The sequence below is a fragment of the Prorops nasuta genome, unplaced genomic scaffold (assembly GCF_024137725.1).
Source record: "Prorops nasuta isolate Cenicafe-Biocafe unplaced genomic scaffold, Cenicafe_Pnas_1.2 PNAS00012, whole genome shotgun sequence".
NCBI classification, from domain to species: domain Eukaryota; kingdom Metazoa; phylum Arthropoda; class Insecta; order Hymenoptera; family Bethylidae; genus Prorops; species Prorops nasuta.
This window is the reverse complement of record NW_027116809.1, coordinates 6178480-6195341: the sequence shown is the minus strand read 5'-3', so window position 1 is coordinate 6195341 and position 16862 is coordinate 6178480. Positions and strand designations below refer to the sequence as shown.

Below are 16862 nucleotides of genomic sequence, written 5' to 3'. Positions count from 1 at the left end.
AAATAATTCTAACTACCATTGACCTTGTGATCTTCTTTTAGAATATACATCTAATAAATGAGCTCGCAAGGATCAGCAACCCTCGAACATTCTATTTTTTATAAGGGTTCTAGAATTGTCAGTGATTTTAGTCTGAATAATAGCAAAAAGGATATCTCTATCAGCAGATTTTACTAAGGGATTAACTTTATGGCATAAATCGCAGAACTCATATATTTTTAATTTATCGCCATTAAAAGCACTCAGTAATTTTTCGGCTACTTCTAATCGTATGCTCTGTGACGAGCTTATTTCAGCGCTAACATTATTCATTTCGGTAATTTATTTAATTGGATTTTGTAATTATAAAATTAGAATTGAAACTTACAATAATAATAATGCTATCATTCCAATTGGTGTGATTTTCATTAATGAGTTGATGTGACAAATTAATAGCGACTGCATTACTGTTCAATTTAAGTGCTGTATGATATTCTCCAGATGTCTTTATTGTATTTGGATACTCTGATTGATGATTGGTCTGGAACTTCTGATGGTTATATCGGATGATTCGTCGTTTAACTGGAAACCCAATATTGCCTTGATGATTGTTTGGATTCTCTGCTAATTGTTTTAAAGGAATTCGCGCGCGCGCGCGCGCGCGCGTATATATATATACTTGGTATATTCACTATTCTTCAACTACTTGAAGGTCCACCGATTTGTTCAGAAATTAAATCAACTAATTTCCAAGGAAAAAACTGATCATCCCACTTCTGACACTACTTGTTGCTCGGACTTCTCTAAGGAGTATTGCAAAACTGCTTGACTCTGAACAGATCAGAACAAAAAGGACTCTGCCTGAAATTAATGCCGCTGCGAAAAATGATTAGGAGGGGTGTGCTTTGTCGTTTCTTATTACGGTTGCCAAAATGCGAATATGAGCTTTCATCATATCCAGACATTATCGTACATATACATTACAGAACAATAAGATACCTATTTATGTACAGTAGACTGAAAAATAAAATTTCTTTTAAAATAAATTAAAAACCTTTATCAACGAAGTCATATTTTCGACCGCAAAAGATTAATAAAATCAATTTTAGTTAAATGCAAACAGGAAGAGCTGAAATAAAATGAGTTCATAATTAATATCATCTAAAAATACTAATTTTATTTTAATATAGAGTCATTCGATGCAAGTGTGCGCACTTTTCTCGTTAGAGGATTGTCAGGGTTAATAGATAAGGGTTAGTAAAAAAAAACAAATGAAGATTAGACAGTGCATTTATTAGACTATTGAATGCAAAAAGAAATTTTGCTGTAAACCGTCTCATTAAAGAAATAAACACTTTTATTTAGAAGAAGACAGAATCTGTACATTTGACCTGTATGTTGGGTAAGTGTGCGCAGTCCTATAGGGCAAGTGAGGGCGCGTTGAAAAGGTGAACGCATTAGCCCTAACGGTTAATTTCTACAAAACATATTATTCTTTTCAAAAGAACTTACAGATCTTCATAATAATTTACTTTCCTTGGAAAATGTTAAATAATTTTATATTTGGAGTTAGATCTACACACAATCACAATAAACATATCTTCCAGATCGATTTATTAACAAATCACATAGAATAGGGGATATTCTTGTACCTCTTGACAGGCTAATATTATTTAAACAATAACATAAAATTTATCGATCGACCAAAATTTATTGTCAAAAAATGCAAAACTATTATATTTTTGGTTGACAGGGTGTCCGGTTAACTATTGCCAAACCGGATATTCGGATAGAGGGTGAAATTCTGAGTAAAAAGGCTCGAAACACTTTTAGGCTAGCAGCCTTAATTAAAATGTTATTAGCGATTAAAAATCCTCACTTATAATTGGGTTTGATGAAACGAAAGAATTCTATTGTCAGCGTTGCTAGCCCATAAGCGCAAAGATTCCATAAATGGTAATACTAACAACTACAAGGGTATTGGACATACCCAGCTTAGCCTGTGACAATTGCCGAAAGCCGAGCGGCAGAGTCTCGAGTGTGAGCGTTATAAAAACAATCAAAGCATAAACACTCTTCTCAAATGTCATAAGTTAAGATTTAAACTTTTGCAATTTACATTTATCAAGTTAATAATTCATATTTTCGAATTGCTCGTATTTTTAGGACGAAAATGAGTCCAAAAACTACATAGTTACGACTATGTTCAGCAATGTTATTAATTAATTAAAAATGTCAATTATACTCTACAGTTTACGTAATTATTTTGTTATTAGGCTCATTTTCGTCGTAAAAATACGTACAACTCGAAAATATGAATTATTAACTCGATAAATATAAATTGCAAAAGTTTCAATCTTAGCTTATGACATTTTTCAAGAATGTTTATGTTTTGATCGTTTTTATAGCGTCACACTCGAGACTCGGCCGCTCAGCTTTCGGCAATTGTCACAGGCTAAGCTGGGTGTGTCCGATACCCTTGTAGTTGTATAAGTATTACCATTTAAATATCCCGGTTTGGCAATAGTTAACCTATATAGATACTGAACGTAGCCTATCATCATAACCTCTTTTTTTGTTACAATAGCTTCTATTATATTATCAGCTACAGAATGTTTCATTGTGCTAATATCACAGATTTATTTTTTTTTACTTGCTGTGAATACTGAGAGGAAAGCGATTTTCACTTCAGTCCTGATTTTGCTCTGTAGCAGTGAGCATCGTGAAAAAATGGGCTACGAAAAAAGAGAAGTTGTCCTACCGATTAAAAGTGATTTAGTCGACCAAGGGTTACCTATTGCGGTTGTTAAAGCATTCCGGGTGGTACCGCAGGTGACAAGTCAGTTGCCGGAGGCTCCTGCTGAACCTGGTCCTGTACTCACTCCAAATCAGGCGCTGGCACGTCGGTTGTTACTGTTACGGGTGCGCAATATGCAGCCGATGTAAATATAGGGGTTGTGAGTGTATTTAACAGCCACCACCAATCGGTAAGAGTTAATAAAAGTTTAAACTCTTCTAAAATTAGGTATTTCATGAAAATAAAAGTTAAAACTAATAATAAATCTTTTTCTCTTCAATCACAGATGCAGCTGCTGTTTAGGGGCAATATTATTATTATAATTATTATTCTTATTATTTGTATAATAATATTATTATTATATTATATTATGTAAATATTATTTTGAAATGAAATATAAATGTATATTATTTTTCCTGAAATTCGTCCAATTTCTTCACCGTCACATTTCTATCTTGAATCTCTATTACTTTCATTCTCTTGATGATTTTGGTTCCATTGTTTATTTTACTTTTAGACGAGTGAGAAGAAAGAATCATATTTCTTTCCTGGAAGAAACTTACTCTTAAATCAATTCCGATAAAGAGATTTTACCACTGCAGGAAATGACACGCTGCTGAAACGTCTCATTAGCTCTTTAGAGTGTCTTCACTGAACATAGTGCGAATCAATAAGAAAAATATGTATATCGAAATGAAATTAGATTGGGAAGAATTAATGGGGGAAAGGCCTCCCCTAATACTTCCCGAAGAGCCTGAATTAGATTGGGAAGAAAGGAGAATACTTGGTCCAGGATGTCTTCTTGGAGGTAAGTTATTAATATTATTATTATTATAATATTTCATGAGTAGAAAAGAGTGAGGTCAACAATATTATTAATATATTCTTTGTTCTGTTTAATAGAATATACCCTCTACATACGAGAGGGTAGATTGATAGAACAGGAGAACTGGGAGGAAGAAATCGTTTGGGAAATATCATTCCAAGAAGATTTCGATTTTTTCGGAATCCGCTGGATGCAGGACGGGTGTTGGGGATCACCCAACCTCCAACACGAGGATCCTGAAGATCCGGATGGGTGGCCTCCTACACGTAGCGAGGAGTTTATCAATACATTTTTTAATATTTAACCGGTAAGAGTTTTACACACACACACACAAATACATATATTTAAATTACTTCTATTAATTTAAAGTTTAAACTCTTCTAACATTAAGTACTACATGAAAAATAAACGTTAAGACTGATAAAAAATAATTTTCTCTCTTTAATCATAGATGCTGTTGCTGTCTACTTCTCCTGCAGCCTCCTGGTTACGCGAGGCTGTCGAGGCATCGGTGTGTCATATACAAACTAAAAAATATTTTGTTCAAAGACACGATTAAGAGCATTGTAGTTAGACTTTGTAATTTGAGCTTTTCAAAATAAAAAGAGTTTTTTATACCTTCGGGCTCTTTCACTAAATGTGTCGTTTTATTTCCTGACAATCTATGTGTATTATGCTTCTTCGTCTCCATTATCCTTACATAGGGGGAGGGGGGGGGGGGGTTCATCTTAATAGTACTAGTAGTAGTAGTAGAGTCGCCTCGTGTTCCTCTCACTAAACTTCGCGCATATGGCGTGTCACTCCACATGCTGTGGAGCGCACCAAAACTGCTTAGGGAGTCTTATCAGGGGAGGGGATATAGTTGAGGTATATTACCTCGTGATAGGACAATGGACTCGGTCCCGACAAGCGCGAAACCCTGTGCTCAGCCGAGTATCACATCCGACGCCGCTATTCTCTCTCTCTCTCTCTCTCTCTCTCTCTCTTTCTCTCTCTTTCTCCACAAACGCTCTCCACAGAGGAAAGAATATCGTGGAAAAAATATTTAAAAGATGAATGAAGGTGGGGGCGGGGGACCCGTCACGTCCGAATTTCATCGAAAAGTATCAATGGCGAGCCCACGCGCGCGTATTGAGAAACGTTCGAATACATCAGAGCGCACCAATATATTTAAATAAAAAACATCCATATCTGATCATAATGGGAGGGGGGGCGGTGAATGTAGTCCTAAAACTTAAAAAAAAATTACAGCACGTTCCTGAAGCAATTAAAAAAAATATGCTGTGTCGTCAGAGGAGTGGAGACACCTCCCGCCTCTCGCGGCGGAGACCCTGCGCTTCGAACCCCCTGGCCGCTGTTCCAGTATCGGCATAGCTACACTACTTATACGATAAGATAAATATTTTTTTGATTTGTTTTTGTTTTGTATTTTTAATTGGCTACAAGCTGGTACTTATTGCAAATTTTAATCTTAACAAGTGTAATTTTTATGACTATTTATATTTTAATAAGCCTTGGTGGCTGGATTGTACCTTCGGACATGTCTACATTTGTACTTTTGCACAGTCAGAAACATAAGCAGCGTATAGTACGTTTAAACAAAGCATTTTTATAAAACAAAATGTACGGATACTCAACTACAAAAAGGAATCAGTCGTTCCTTGTGATTCAGACAAGTTACACAATATAATTTGCGAATTTTTACTTAATTTAGGAAACCTGCAATACTTTCGACAATACATGCAAAACATGTGTGAAACAGTATGAATATCTATGTAAAATGTATTAAATATTAATTTGAAACATAACAATTTCATTTATAAGTGAGTTACGTACATTTCCCAATGATTTTCACTAGCTGTCCAAAGGTACAAACGAAATTTGTACCTTTGGACATCTGTTAATTTTATTTAATTTAATTTAATCCTTCAATCAATCGGACACATCTACTATTTTAAACATATATAGTTATTGTAACGATTTCAAACAGATATTTTGTGGATGTTTTGCTTATGTATAACTAACGTAAGACTTTGCAAAGTTTCCTGATTGTAACTTTTAATCTTATAATGAAATATGTACTACAAAATAATTACTTGCTTCAAATTTTACATTAATTTTTTAGTTTTCTCCATTACAATGCATATTATATCGATGCAAGAGATTACAGAAACAACGTTAGATAGTAATAACAATAACTCTCTTACCATATGTCCATATTATAATTCATAAGAGCGTTTAACGGTGCTCTTCCTTCAGGGGAGGAGGGGTGTTATAAGATTATCTATTTTAACATTCTTCCTTATTAATCATATCAATCGTTAAAATAAACTATTACAATCTAGGCATTAATATTTATATTGAATAAGAGCCAGTAAACCAAAAAAGGCTCCTATTGCATTGACGGGTAGATGATGCCTGAAAATATCTTAATGCAATACGAGACTATTTCTCCGGCAACAGCACTCGCTTGCTTCCGAGGCTTGAAATAACAACGCCCGTAGCAATATAGAATCTTGTCAACACTTAAAATCCTGTAGAAGAAATGGCCTACTCATACACGCGTGACTCCGAACCATACCATATATGATAAAGCTATCAATACACTTTAGGTAAAGGTTCGATTACATGTGCCCTGACCAGTCATCCCAGGACAATAACTATACTAGAACAATCGCAAGACTTTCTCTCTAATTAAACTTATAAATTTCGTACAGTTCTTCAAGCTTGACTTAACTAAAAACCGAGTACTTATAATTTATATCCTCTAAATTTATATAATTTTAATTTAAATTTGTTAAACAGTTTTTGTAAATTACAACAACTGAAACTGAAAAAATCAATTTATACATTAAAATGTTTGATCTTCATTTGTCGCGAGACGAATCTAAAACAATAATAAATCGTTACTCATCTGAAGTATGCTTTACAAAATATAAACATATACTTTCAGTATTGGCCCTACAAAAAGAGCTACGTAAGAAGCCAATAAGAGTTATTTCAAGTGGACTCTATAAGCACTCTATGAGAATTTTATCATGGATTTTACCAACTAATTTCAATTCATATCTGATGATATGAAATCTTGATATAAATATTTTTTAACATCATAAATAAACCAATAAAATTGATACGCATTACTTATTTGTAAAAATTTATTAAATTCAAATAGAGTAATTCGGGGTAACTGAACGCAGCGGGTAAGTGTGCGTATTCCTTGTTTATTTGAACGGGAGCCGCGGTTTTAACATTATTATATCATGTAAACATGTATGAAGAATTGTTAGTATTAAATAAAAATTTTTTCTTTCCAGCATATATATATAAATTTGTTTTATTTTAACAATCGATTAATGAATACATTTTGTTTGTGATATAATTCATAAAATTTTATACGATATACCACTTAGTGGCTTTTAAAGGATGTACGAGGCTGAATAATATTAATATTAAAATATTAGGAGTACCTTAATGTTAAATGAAAACCGATAAACATAGAGTATTTAAAGAATACAATACTTGAAAGATGAAACGTTATTTCATAGTTCCATATTGTTATCACTCAATATCATGGATCAAATAACTTTACTGCAGGTTAATGTAAGCGAGCTGCATTTTGGCAGTCTACCGTGTTCTCTCATTCTGCAAACATGGATCATCGCCCGTATAATTTTGACAGTGACAATAATATGGAACTTTCAAAAGATCACAGATATGTAAGCAATCCTTTTAGTGACTTGAAATTTGTCCCGTAATTTTGTGACCCTGTACTATTTTAAGATAGTACATGTTCACTAAAACAATGTACATGACTTTCTATAGAACCATGAGACATATTATGGTCACAGTATCAAGGCCATAATACCGTGTCATATACGCTTGGCCTACCTATCCTCTGTAATACAGTATAAAGTTCGGTGATTGATAGGTCATAAAAGTAGAGCAACGATCGTGGCCCATAAGTCGTGTGTTAAATGGGCCTAACGAACTACGGCTTTCCGCAACTCCCGAACATTCAAGTTGAATTTTCGGAAGAAGTCGGACCTTGGGTCTGATTGGTGGTACCAATAACTTAATCGGCTCCGCCAATTAGATTTATAGTTATGAAGAGTTGGGGGTAAGGGACCAACAGCTCGTTGCTGGTGTCTCCCGATTTTTGCGACACTCGTTATCTAGTCCTGGAAGAGTTCAGCCACTATTGTTGGGACTCGTAATCTAGTCCTGAAGGAGATCAGTCGCGATTTTGGCAAATCGTACTTTAGTCCTGAAAGAGTTCAGACGCGGATTTAAGGATTGTATCGGAAAGTGTGGCGACTGCTCTGCTCTTCTCTGCTCTTCTCTTCTCTGCTCTGCTCAACTCTGCTCTGCTCTAGGGATGGGCTTTTGATACCGATACCTAGGGATATCGATACTTTCCCCTAAAGTATCGAGTACTTTTGAATCGATACCGAAGTAAACGATACTTTCAAATATCGATACTCACTACCTCAGTATCGATATTCGATACATACTTTTTGACTATCAATTGAAATCGTAGCCCTTCGCATTTTAAATTAATATAATAATAAAAATTATATTAACATGTGGTTAACCCCTTCGCATGAACTATACTGTTTTAACCACAAGTATATAACTTTAACCGAACCGAAGGGTGAGAGTTGCTTGTAGCTTTAAAAATCTAAATTTTTTTAAAAAAGCGTGTGCTACTGCTACAACTGCTATGCCATCACAACATCATTTTAATAAGAGTTAAGAGCAGAGTTCACAAGCGCAGTTTCTGGATAGCTTAAAAAATCAGGTCAATTGAAATAAATGATTCAAAAGAGATTTTTTATGTTTTGCTGCCTTATATCAATTGGTGAGTGATTTTTCTATTTACCTCTCTTGCGTACTTTAATTATAATTATTAAATTTGTGTAAGAAAATATTAGACTTTGTTCCATTTAGTATTTTGGTTTAATATTCGTTATAAATATTTTCTCATTAATTAGGAATATCCTCAAAATCCAATCCCTGTCCTAATAAAGTTAAGAAACAATAATCATAAGTAAGTAAAAGAAAGTACATTTGCTTAAATTATAATGTATTTCAAACTATAATTAACATTATTTTATTTTATTTTATTTTATTTTAAATACTATACACAATTTTATTTTTATTTTAGTGCCACCACAAAAAAGTGTTACGTGGAAATATTTTGTAAAGGTGGCAGGTGGAGCTAAATGTAATATGTGTCATTCTACTATTACTACTAGTGGTAATACGACTAATATGCTAAAACACTTGCAAAGAAAACATCATAATTTAGAAAATGTAGAACCAGCTTCTAAAAAACTAAGAACAGAAGTAATGAAGTTCATATTTTCAAATACTTATTTATATTTAATAGTTATTTTAAATTAGTCTTCACTCAGACTGCTATATTCTAAACTCCTTAACTAAAGTAACAATAAAATTTAACAGACGTGTGTAGAAGTAGATCCTGCAGAAGATGATCCGATAATGCCAACAAAGCAGAAATCAGTATCTTTACAAAATAAGCATTTAAAACAGCAGCCAACTATATTGCAATCATTATCGTCAATGAAGTCTTATGAAGGTAAATGATACTAATTCTAATTCTATCCAAAATTAATTATTTTGTAATACCATTTAAATTTTAGTTGGTGGACAGAAATCCAATGAAATCACAAATGCAATTATGTTTATGATCGCTAAAGATAATTGTCCATTGAATATTGTAGAAAGAGAAGGCTTTAAGAAACTCATGAAAGTTATAGCTCCAATGTATCAAATACCTAGCAGAAAAAACATTACGAAACTAATTGAAGAAAAATATAATCTATTGTCTTCAATTATATCTGATAGACTTTCACAGGTTGAATGTATATCTTTAACTACAGACATTTGGACCGACACGCTTAACACAAAAAGTTTTTTAGGAATAACAGCACATTATATTGATAGTGAGAAATTGAAAAGTGCCACCTTAAGTGTTGTTGAGTTATCCGATAGACATACGTCCAATAACATTGGCGATTGGATCCTGGAAGTATTAGAACTATGGCGAATAAAAATTGAAAATATTGTGGCTATAGTTAGTGATAATGCTTCCAATATGACCAAGGCCATTAAATGTACTTTTGGAGAGCATAGATTCTTATCATGTATCGCGCACTCTTTAAATTTAGTGGCAGTCCAAATAATCAGTGATGTGAAAATTAAATACATTATAGATAAAGTCAAAACTATTGTTAAATATTTTAAACATTCAGTGGTTGCTAGTGATGAATTGAGAAAAAAGAGTGAACTAAAGTTTATACAGAGCGTTCCAACACGATGGAATTCTACATTCTACATGTTGCAACGTTTCACGGAACAGTCTCTAATAGTGGGATCTGTATTACTAAGCCTACCTGATTCGCCTTTAATGCTATCAGCATCTGAGATCCTAACTGTAAAAGAATTTGTGATAGTTCTACGCCCTTTTGAGCCTACCACTATAGAGTTATGTACTGAAAGACATACTAGTATTGGGAAAGTAATACCTATCATTAATTGTCTGCGAAAAAACCTAATTGGATTGAATTTAGAAACTGACAATGCTAAGCAGTTACGTGATTTGTCTATAACTGCTTTAGAAGAAAGATTTAAAAATATTGAGAATAATACTATGCTAGCTGTGGCAACTATATTAGACCCGAGATTCAAATGCCTTCATTTTAAGGATAATGTAAGTTTATCAAAAGCCATTTCATTCATTAAAAATGAATTGTATAATAATATTGTTAGGATATAAGATACATTTATGTATGTAAGAGTGAGAGAAAGAGAACGTGTAGACAGCGCCATCACACGAGTAAAATTGTAGCCATGGGAGCACGGCGCGGAATACTTACTTGTTTATCAGCCTCCACTCCGAGTGGTTGTGAAAGAAAGAAGAAAGAGTATCGGGAGTTCGAGAGTATATAATAAAGTTATTAGTTCTATAATAAATGGTAATATTTTACTGCTGCCACCTCACCTAAAGATACACGATTTATTCTAACATGGTAGCAGAGGTCCGTGGTTTTGTTTTTCTTCCTGATCTCTACGTCGACCCTCGGGTGGCGTAGGGACAGAAAAAAGCGCAGGTAAGCGCAGGAAAAGAAGTGCTTGAAGACAAAAGAAGTACATGGCAGATAAAGTTATAAAGGAAGAAAAAACCAATAGTGAAAGTGAGGAAGAATTTTTTGATACAGAAGAAGAAAAGGTGAAAACTGAAAGTGATATAAAGCCAGTAACCGGCACATTCAAAATGGCGGCTTCCGAGAACAAAGGATTCACATTACAAGTATTTGACGGCACACACTATGACAAGTGGAAGTATAAATTGAAGTTATTATTGGAATTTAAAGAATGTAACGAAGTTATAGAAACCGAAGAGAGACCGACAACAATAACGGAACCAGAGTGGAATAAGAAAGAAATAAGAGCGAAGAATTATATTGTGAACAGCATGACAAATACGCAATTAGAATTGATTATTTCAGAAGTAAGTGCAAAAAAAATGATTGACAAATTAGACGAGAATTATTTGGTTAAAAGCAGTGCAGTAAAACTATTGAGTAAAAGAAAGTTACTCGACTTGAAAATGGAAGAAAGTGAAAACCCGACAGACTTTTATAATAATTTTGAAAAACTTGTGAATGAACTGAAAAATGCAGGAGAAAATGTAACAAAGGAAGATAGATTGAATTATTTTCTATTAGCACTGCCAGAAAGCTTATCACATATAGTGGATATAGTTGATGCATTACCGGAAAAGGATAAAAGGGTAGAATTTGTAAAATCAAAGTTAGAATTAGAATTCAAGAAAAGAAACGGTGATAGTGAAAATTCAAAGTCAAATGCCTTTGTGTTTGAGAAAGGAAGAAAAGTGGAAAATAAAAAGACATGTTTTGTATGTGGTGGCATAGGACACATACAATACGATTGCCCGACGAGGAACAATTCCGGGAATCGCGCACCACAGCAAGGAGGCGGCCGGGAGAGTCGCGCACCACAAAGAGGAAGGGGCAATAACAGAGGCTACTTGCAACCAGTGTTGCCAGAAAGTAGACCGTCGGTCTACCGAATTTCCCCCTCCACTTACCACCACAGATGCAGGCTCGTTTGCGTGAGCCATCCCCGCTTCTACCGCTTCTCGATGGTCACGAGCACAAGCGAAGCGTCCATACATGTGTCGACTGGCTTCGCTCGCTCTCGGCTATCCTCGGATTAAAAAGAGAGCGGAGATACTTTCTCGGACCTCTCTGTCTTTCTCGCTGTTAGCGTCTAGCAGAAGTTCGAGGCAAAATCTTTCCGCTTCGCTTTGCCGAAAATCTATGAATCTTCGATGTTATTTACATTTGCAGGACAATGCCTTTATTCATGTTTTTCAGCATATTTATTTATAAGCATTGACTTATTTAAATCAATAATAAATTAAGGAAATGCGTATTTGATATATAATAATTATCTTAACTACAAATTCTTCGTTATATTTCGTTTATTTCCGTAAGATCTGCATTTCTTTAATTTATTATTGATTTTTGTGAGTCAATGGCCATTAAAAAAAAATTTAATCATAAAAAAAAAAAAAAAAAAAAAAAAGCACCGAGCAGGAATCGAACTCGGACCCACGAATTGCCACGCGATTACCTTACTGCCTGAGCCACGAGGCCTCTTCGATGTCTTATAAACAGAAAGTCTTCATACGGACTTGAAATACCGTATAAATAAACGATCAACTGACAGCTTTATTCATTATTATTCTGTCATAAGGGAACAAATATTGAAGAATAATTGTGTATTGAATATTTTTCGTAAGCTTTTCCAATTGCCCAGAACGAAGATAAATAATCAACGCTCGTAGCATTGGCATATTATAAGTGCGACAAGGAGCGGCTATCGAATCTCTCTGTTTTTCTCGCTTGTTAGCGTCTAGCAGAAGATTCGAGGCAAAATCTTTCCGCTTCGCTTTGCCAAAAATCTATCAATATTCGGTGTTATTTACATCTGCAGGACAATGCCTTTATTCATGTTTTTCAGCATATTTATTTATAAGCATTGACTTATTATAATCAATAATAAATTAAGGAAATGCGCATGTGATATGTAATAATTACTTTAAATACAATATCATCGTTATAATTCCGTAATATCTGCATTTCTTTAATTTATTATTGATTTTTGTGAGTCAATGGCCATTAAAAAAAAATTTAATCATAAAAAAAAAAAAAAAAAAGCACCGAGCGGGAATCGAACTCGGACCCACGAATTGCCAAGCGGTTACCTTACCGCCTGAGCCACGAGGCTTCTTCGATGTCTTATAAACAGAAAGTCTTCATACGGACTTGAAATACCGTATAAATAAACGATCAACTGACAGCTTTATTCATTATTATTCTGTCATAAGGGAATAAAAATTGAAGAATAATTATATGTTGAATTGTTTTTAAAAGCTTTTCCAATAGCCAAGAACGAAGATAAATAATCAACGCTCGTAGCATTGGCATATATTATGAGTGCGATAAGGAGCGGCTATCGGACCTCTCTCTCTCTCTTTCTCTCTCTCTCAGTCGCGTCTTTGTTTTGCTTCTTCCTTTAGGGGAAAGCACGTGCGTTTATTACCACAACAATTCTTACCTCAGAAATATTATGTTCTGTAATGTATTTATATGTACATATAGATCAATACGTATTATGTACATAGGCAACGCTAAAATTAAGTATTAATTTCTCTAAACATAAGACTCTCTATTAAAACCATTTACTAAATAAGCTTGAGAATCATATATTGAAATATAAGTAAAATTACATTACTTATTTTCATTGCGAGCTTTTTATTCCCGAACAGCTATTCGGCACTCGCAATGTAAACATACACGAGCGACAGGTAGGAAGCGATTAATCAAAACAAAGAGTTTTTATGACTACCTAGATCTATGCAGTATTTAAAGGATTACATATACTTATTTCTATATATATGTAATAATTATACATAATATGGAAAGACTTTTCTCTCTGTGCAAGGAAGAGCTAATCCAAACAGCGTGCGAGAGAGAGACCGCTGCTTAGTGCGCGGGAAAAGGACAGCGTGATAAACACGCAGTGTTTATTACCTGAAGCAAAAATTAAAGGCCGTTGAACCCAGACAATATAGGCCAAGTCGAACAGCTGATCTCTGAAATAGATCGAAGAATTAAGAACCTTCATTTTATTAAAGTGATTTCGCGAGTAATAGAAGGTAAATCATCTTTTAATTTATCCACTGCTCCGAATATATAGCAACTCCTACACCGCACTCACTCCTCGAACGATGTTTCTGCTCTTCCTTTCTCTCCTACCAATCACCTTCGGACACACCTGTATGGAAGAATCCTAACATTTTCGGGACTATTTTTTTTTTTTTTTTTAAGGGGAAAATGCTTTATGCATACCCTGTGAACTTATAGGGTTATGTGGGACTCCATTCGGCTATTCCGTATGTTTACCCACTAAAAACCCCTGTTTGAATGCTACATTTTTTAGCTCTGCAAAGTAGTCGCTCAAAGCAGACTCTACATAATGAAGCTTTGCAGAGTAGTCGCTCATAGCAGACTTTATATATTTTTGCTCTGCAAAGTAGTCGCTCAAAGCAGACTCTAATGACTCTATACATATTTCAGCTTTGCAGAGTAGTCGCTCATAGCAGACTTTATCTATTTTTGCTCTGCAAAGTAGTCGCTCAAAGCAGACTCTACATATTTCTGCTTTGCAGAGTAGTCGCTCATAGCAGACTTTATATATTTTTGCTCTGCAAAGTAGTCGCTCAAAGCAGACTCTACATGTTTCAGCTTTGCAGAGTAGTCGCTCAATGCAGACTTTACAGTTTATTTCATTCTTTTTTATATGTTCTCTTCATCCTCATCCACTTCTTCATTATGCACATCTGAAGCAGCTTGTAAATGTATCTTTTTCTTTTTCTTTTCTGGTGTAGAGGAGTATAAATTATTACTTTTCATTAAATCAATGTGACCCTTTGTGATGTTCATTGTGAGAGGTGTTTCATTTCTACACCTAAGTGCGTATTTTAAAACGCATATTGCATTTAATGTGTCAGCACCAATTTTATTTCGTTTGCTAGTTTTGCAATCAGGTATTATTGAGAAACATCTCTCTGCTTCTGCATTTGAGTGAGGAAGAGATCTCACCAAACATAACAATGATCGCAATTGTGGATATTTCAATTCGTCATTATTTTCTTTTTCCGAACATATTGCTATCCACATTTCATCAAAGGGTAATTTCGACCAATAACTTCTAACTTCTGAACTTTCTTTGCGATAAAGATATATCCATTCTTTCGCAATAGAACGTTCATCGAAAGTACCTAGTTGACGGCATATATGTAATAATGTAACACCACTTTTTTCTCGATCATCATGAAATAGTGCTATATTTGCCTTTAGAATATTTAAATTTTCTAAAAATTTATTACATAGGGGAAACCTTTTGCGGATTTCCTCACTTGCTTTTATTAAGAAACATAAACAATTTTGTCTAATTACTTCTGCGTGCTCCACTGTGAGTTTCGAATCCATTATTTCATCTTCCAAAAAATGTGCACATTCTGAACCTACGTCTATTTCCGTAAGGTCAAGTTGATTAGATTTTTTTGAAAAATCAATATTATGCAAATTTGGTAAAAATATCTCTTTTTGCAATATTGCTGGTTTTAAAAATTTATTTGCAAAAAACATCAGAAAGTTTATCGATGATTCATGCAACAATTGGATTTTTGTTTCTTTAGCTTGGAAAGAAGCATTGAAAGAATTAAATCTCTCCAGTACAGGTTCCAAAAATAATAAATATGCTTTTGTCTCGCTATTTTGCATTATGACAAGAAGCTCCTCTGCTTGATTTACTTTCTCAGCCATTTGTTCTAATAGAAATTGATGTAATGTTGACCACAGTTCTAATATACGCTTTATGCAATTATGGCGCGAAAGCCATCTAGTTTCAGCGTATTTCAATAATTTTTTGCTGTCATTTTCCAATGCTATCTGTAAATCATCAAATATAGCAGTTCTTTTGCTACTCAAATTGATGAAAGATACTAGTTTTTTAATAAAGTTATCTAGTGGTAGTGGTATAGTTTTACAAGCATGAGAAGCTGCCAGTGCAGAGGAGTGACAAATGCAAGGCATTGTTATTAATTGTGGACATTTTTGCAATAGCTTCGTTTGAAAAGATTCATGCTTTCCGATCATTACTGAAGCATTATCACAGGTCAATCCAGTAATCTGTGAAAATGGTATTTCATGACGAATTAATTCATTACTGAATGCGGTAAATAGTTTATCTGCAGAACAATCACTTGCATCTAAATTAATTAACTGCAATAAATCTATTTGAACGCATAACGATTTTCTGTCCACATATCGTGTAAGCAATGTCATTTTCTTTTCATTTGTTATATCTGTAGTTTCATCTACAAACACAGAAAATTTATTAGTTTTTAAATTATCAGCTATTCGTTTTGTTTCATAAGTGCACAGAACGTTATTCACAATCTTAGTTGCTTTGGTTCTACCAAGGGACATAGATTGCAAAACATTTGGTTCTTTACCTATATCTTGAAACAATTTCAATAACTCTGCACTGTATAAGAATGAAAGATTATGTTCAGCAAAAAAAGCTGCTACTTTTATTTCCGCTGCTTTTACTCTATCATTGAAATTAAATTGCTCATCTGTTGAACAAGTAGGAGATTCTGCATCAAAGTCTTCAGGCTTTTCCAGACGTTTAACATTATTTGAATGTATTTGACGCGAAGCATGCCTTTTGACTTGTGATAAACCACCTACATATTCTTTGTCACACGCAAGACAATAAAATTTGGAATCATCATTTTGTGCTTTTTGCAACCACACTTTCCAAGAAGGATCATAGTCCAGCCAATCATTGCGAAACATTGCTTTCGTTTTTTTTGGATTATCATTTGAATCCATTTTTCCCGATTTTGATTGTACTGTTAGTTTTTAAATACCAAATTTTTTGTATATTACAACGTAATATAATAATATTTCAGTACTCACAATTGAAGATTTTTTAATCCAAATTTCCTGATGTCAGTAAGGAAGTGACCCTTCGGCGTTGTAAATAACTGCTGTTCCACAATTATGCACCGAACAATAAACAATTTTATTTAACAAATTGCTTTTGGGACACAAATTAAACACCAAAAATTCACTT

General features: G+C 34.0%; 2 protein-coding genes across 2 annotated transcripts; one reads left to right on the top strand and one right to left on the bottom strand.

The window, feature by feature from the left end:
* Nucleotides 1-3469: 3469 nt before the first annotated feature.
* Nucleotides 3470-10574, top strand: LOC136777840 (E3 SUMO-protein ligase ZBED1-like). Its single transcript, XM_066734431.1, has 6 exons — nt 3470-3584; nt 3680-3868; nt 8767-8948; nt 9066-9201; nt 9266-10335; nt 10395-10574. The coding sequence occupies exons 1-6, from the start codon at nt 3470-3472 to the stop codon at nt 10572-10574; spliced, it is 1872 nt and encodes a 623-aa protein (XP_066590528.1).
* Nucleotides 10575-14512: 3938 nt separating this feature from the next.
* On the bottom strand, nt 14513-16618 carry LOC136777839 (protein FAM200A-like). Its single transcript, XM_066734429.1, has one exon. It carries the CDS (start codon nt 16616-16618, stop codon nt 14513-14515), a length of 2106 nt encoding a protein of 701 aa, XP_066590526.1.
* Between the last annotated feature and the right edge of the window lie 244 nt (nt 16619-16862).

Coding starts and splice junctions, on each gene's coding strand:
- LOC136777840 (XM_066734431.1), top strand. CDS start 3,470: ATGAAATTAGATTGGGAAGAATTAATGGGGGAAAGGCCTCCCCTAATA. Junction 3,585..3,679: donor TCCAGGATGTCTTCTTGGAG/GTAAGTTATTAA, acceptor TCTGTTTAATAG/AATATACCCTCTACATACGA. Junction 8,949..9,065: donor CTAAAAAACTAAGAACAGAA/GTAATGAAGTTC, acceptor AAAATTTAACAG/ACGTGTGTAGAAGTAGATCC.
- LOC136777839 (XM_066734429.1), bottom strand. CDS start 16,618: ATGGATTCAAATGATAATCCAAAAAAAACGAAAGCAATGTTTCGCAAT.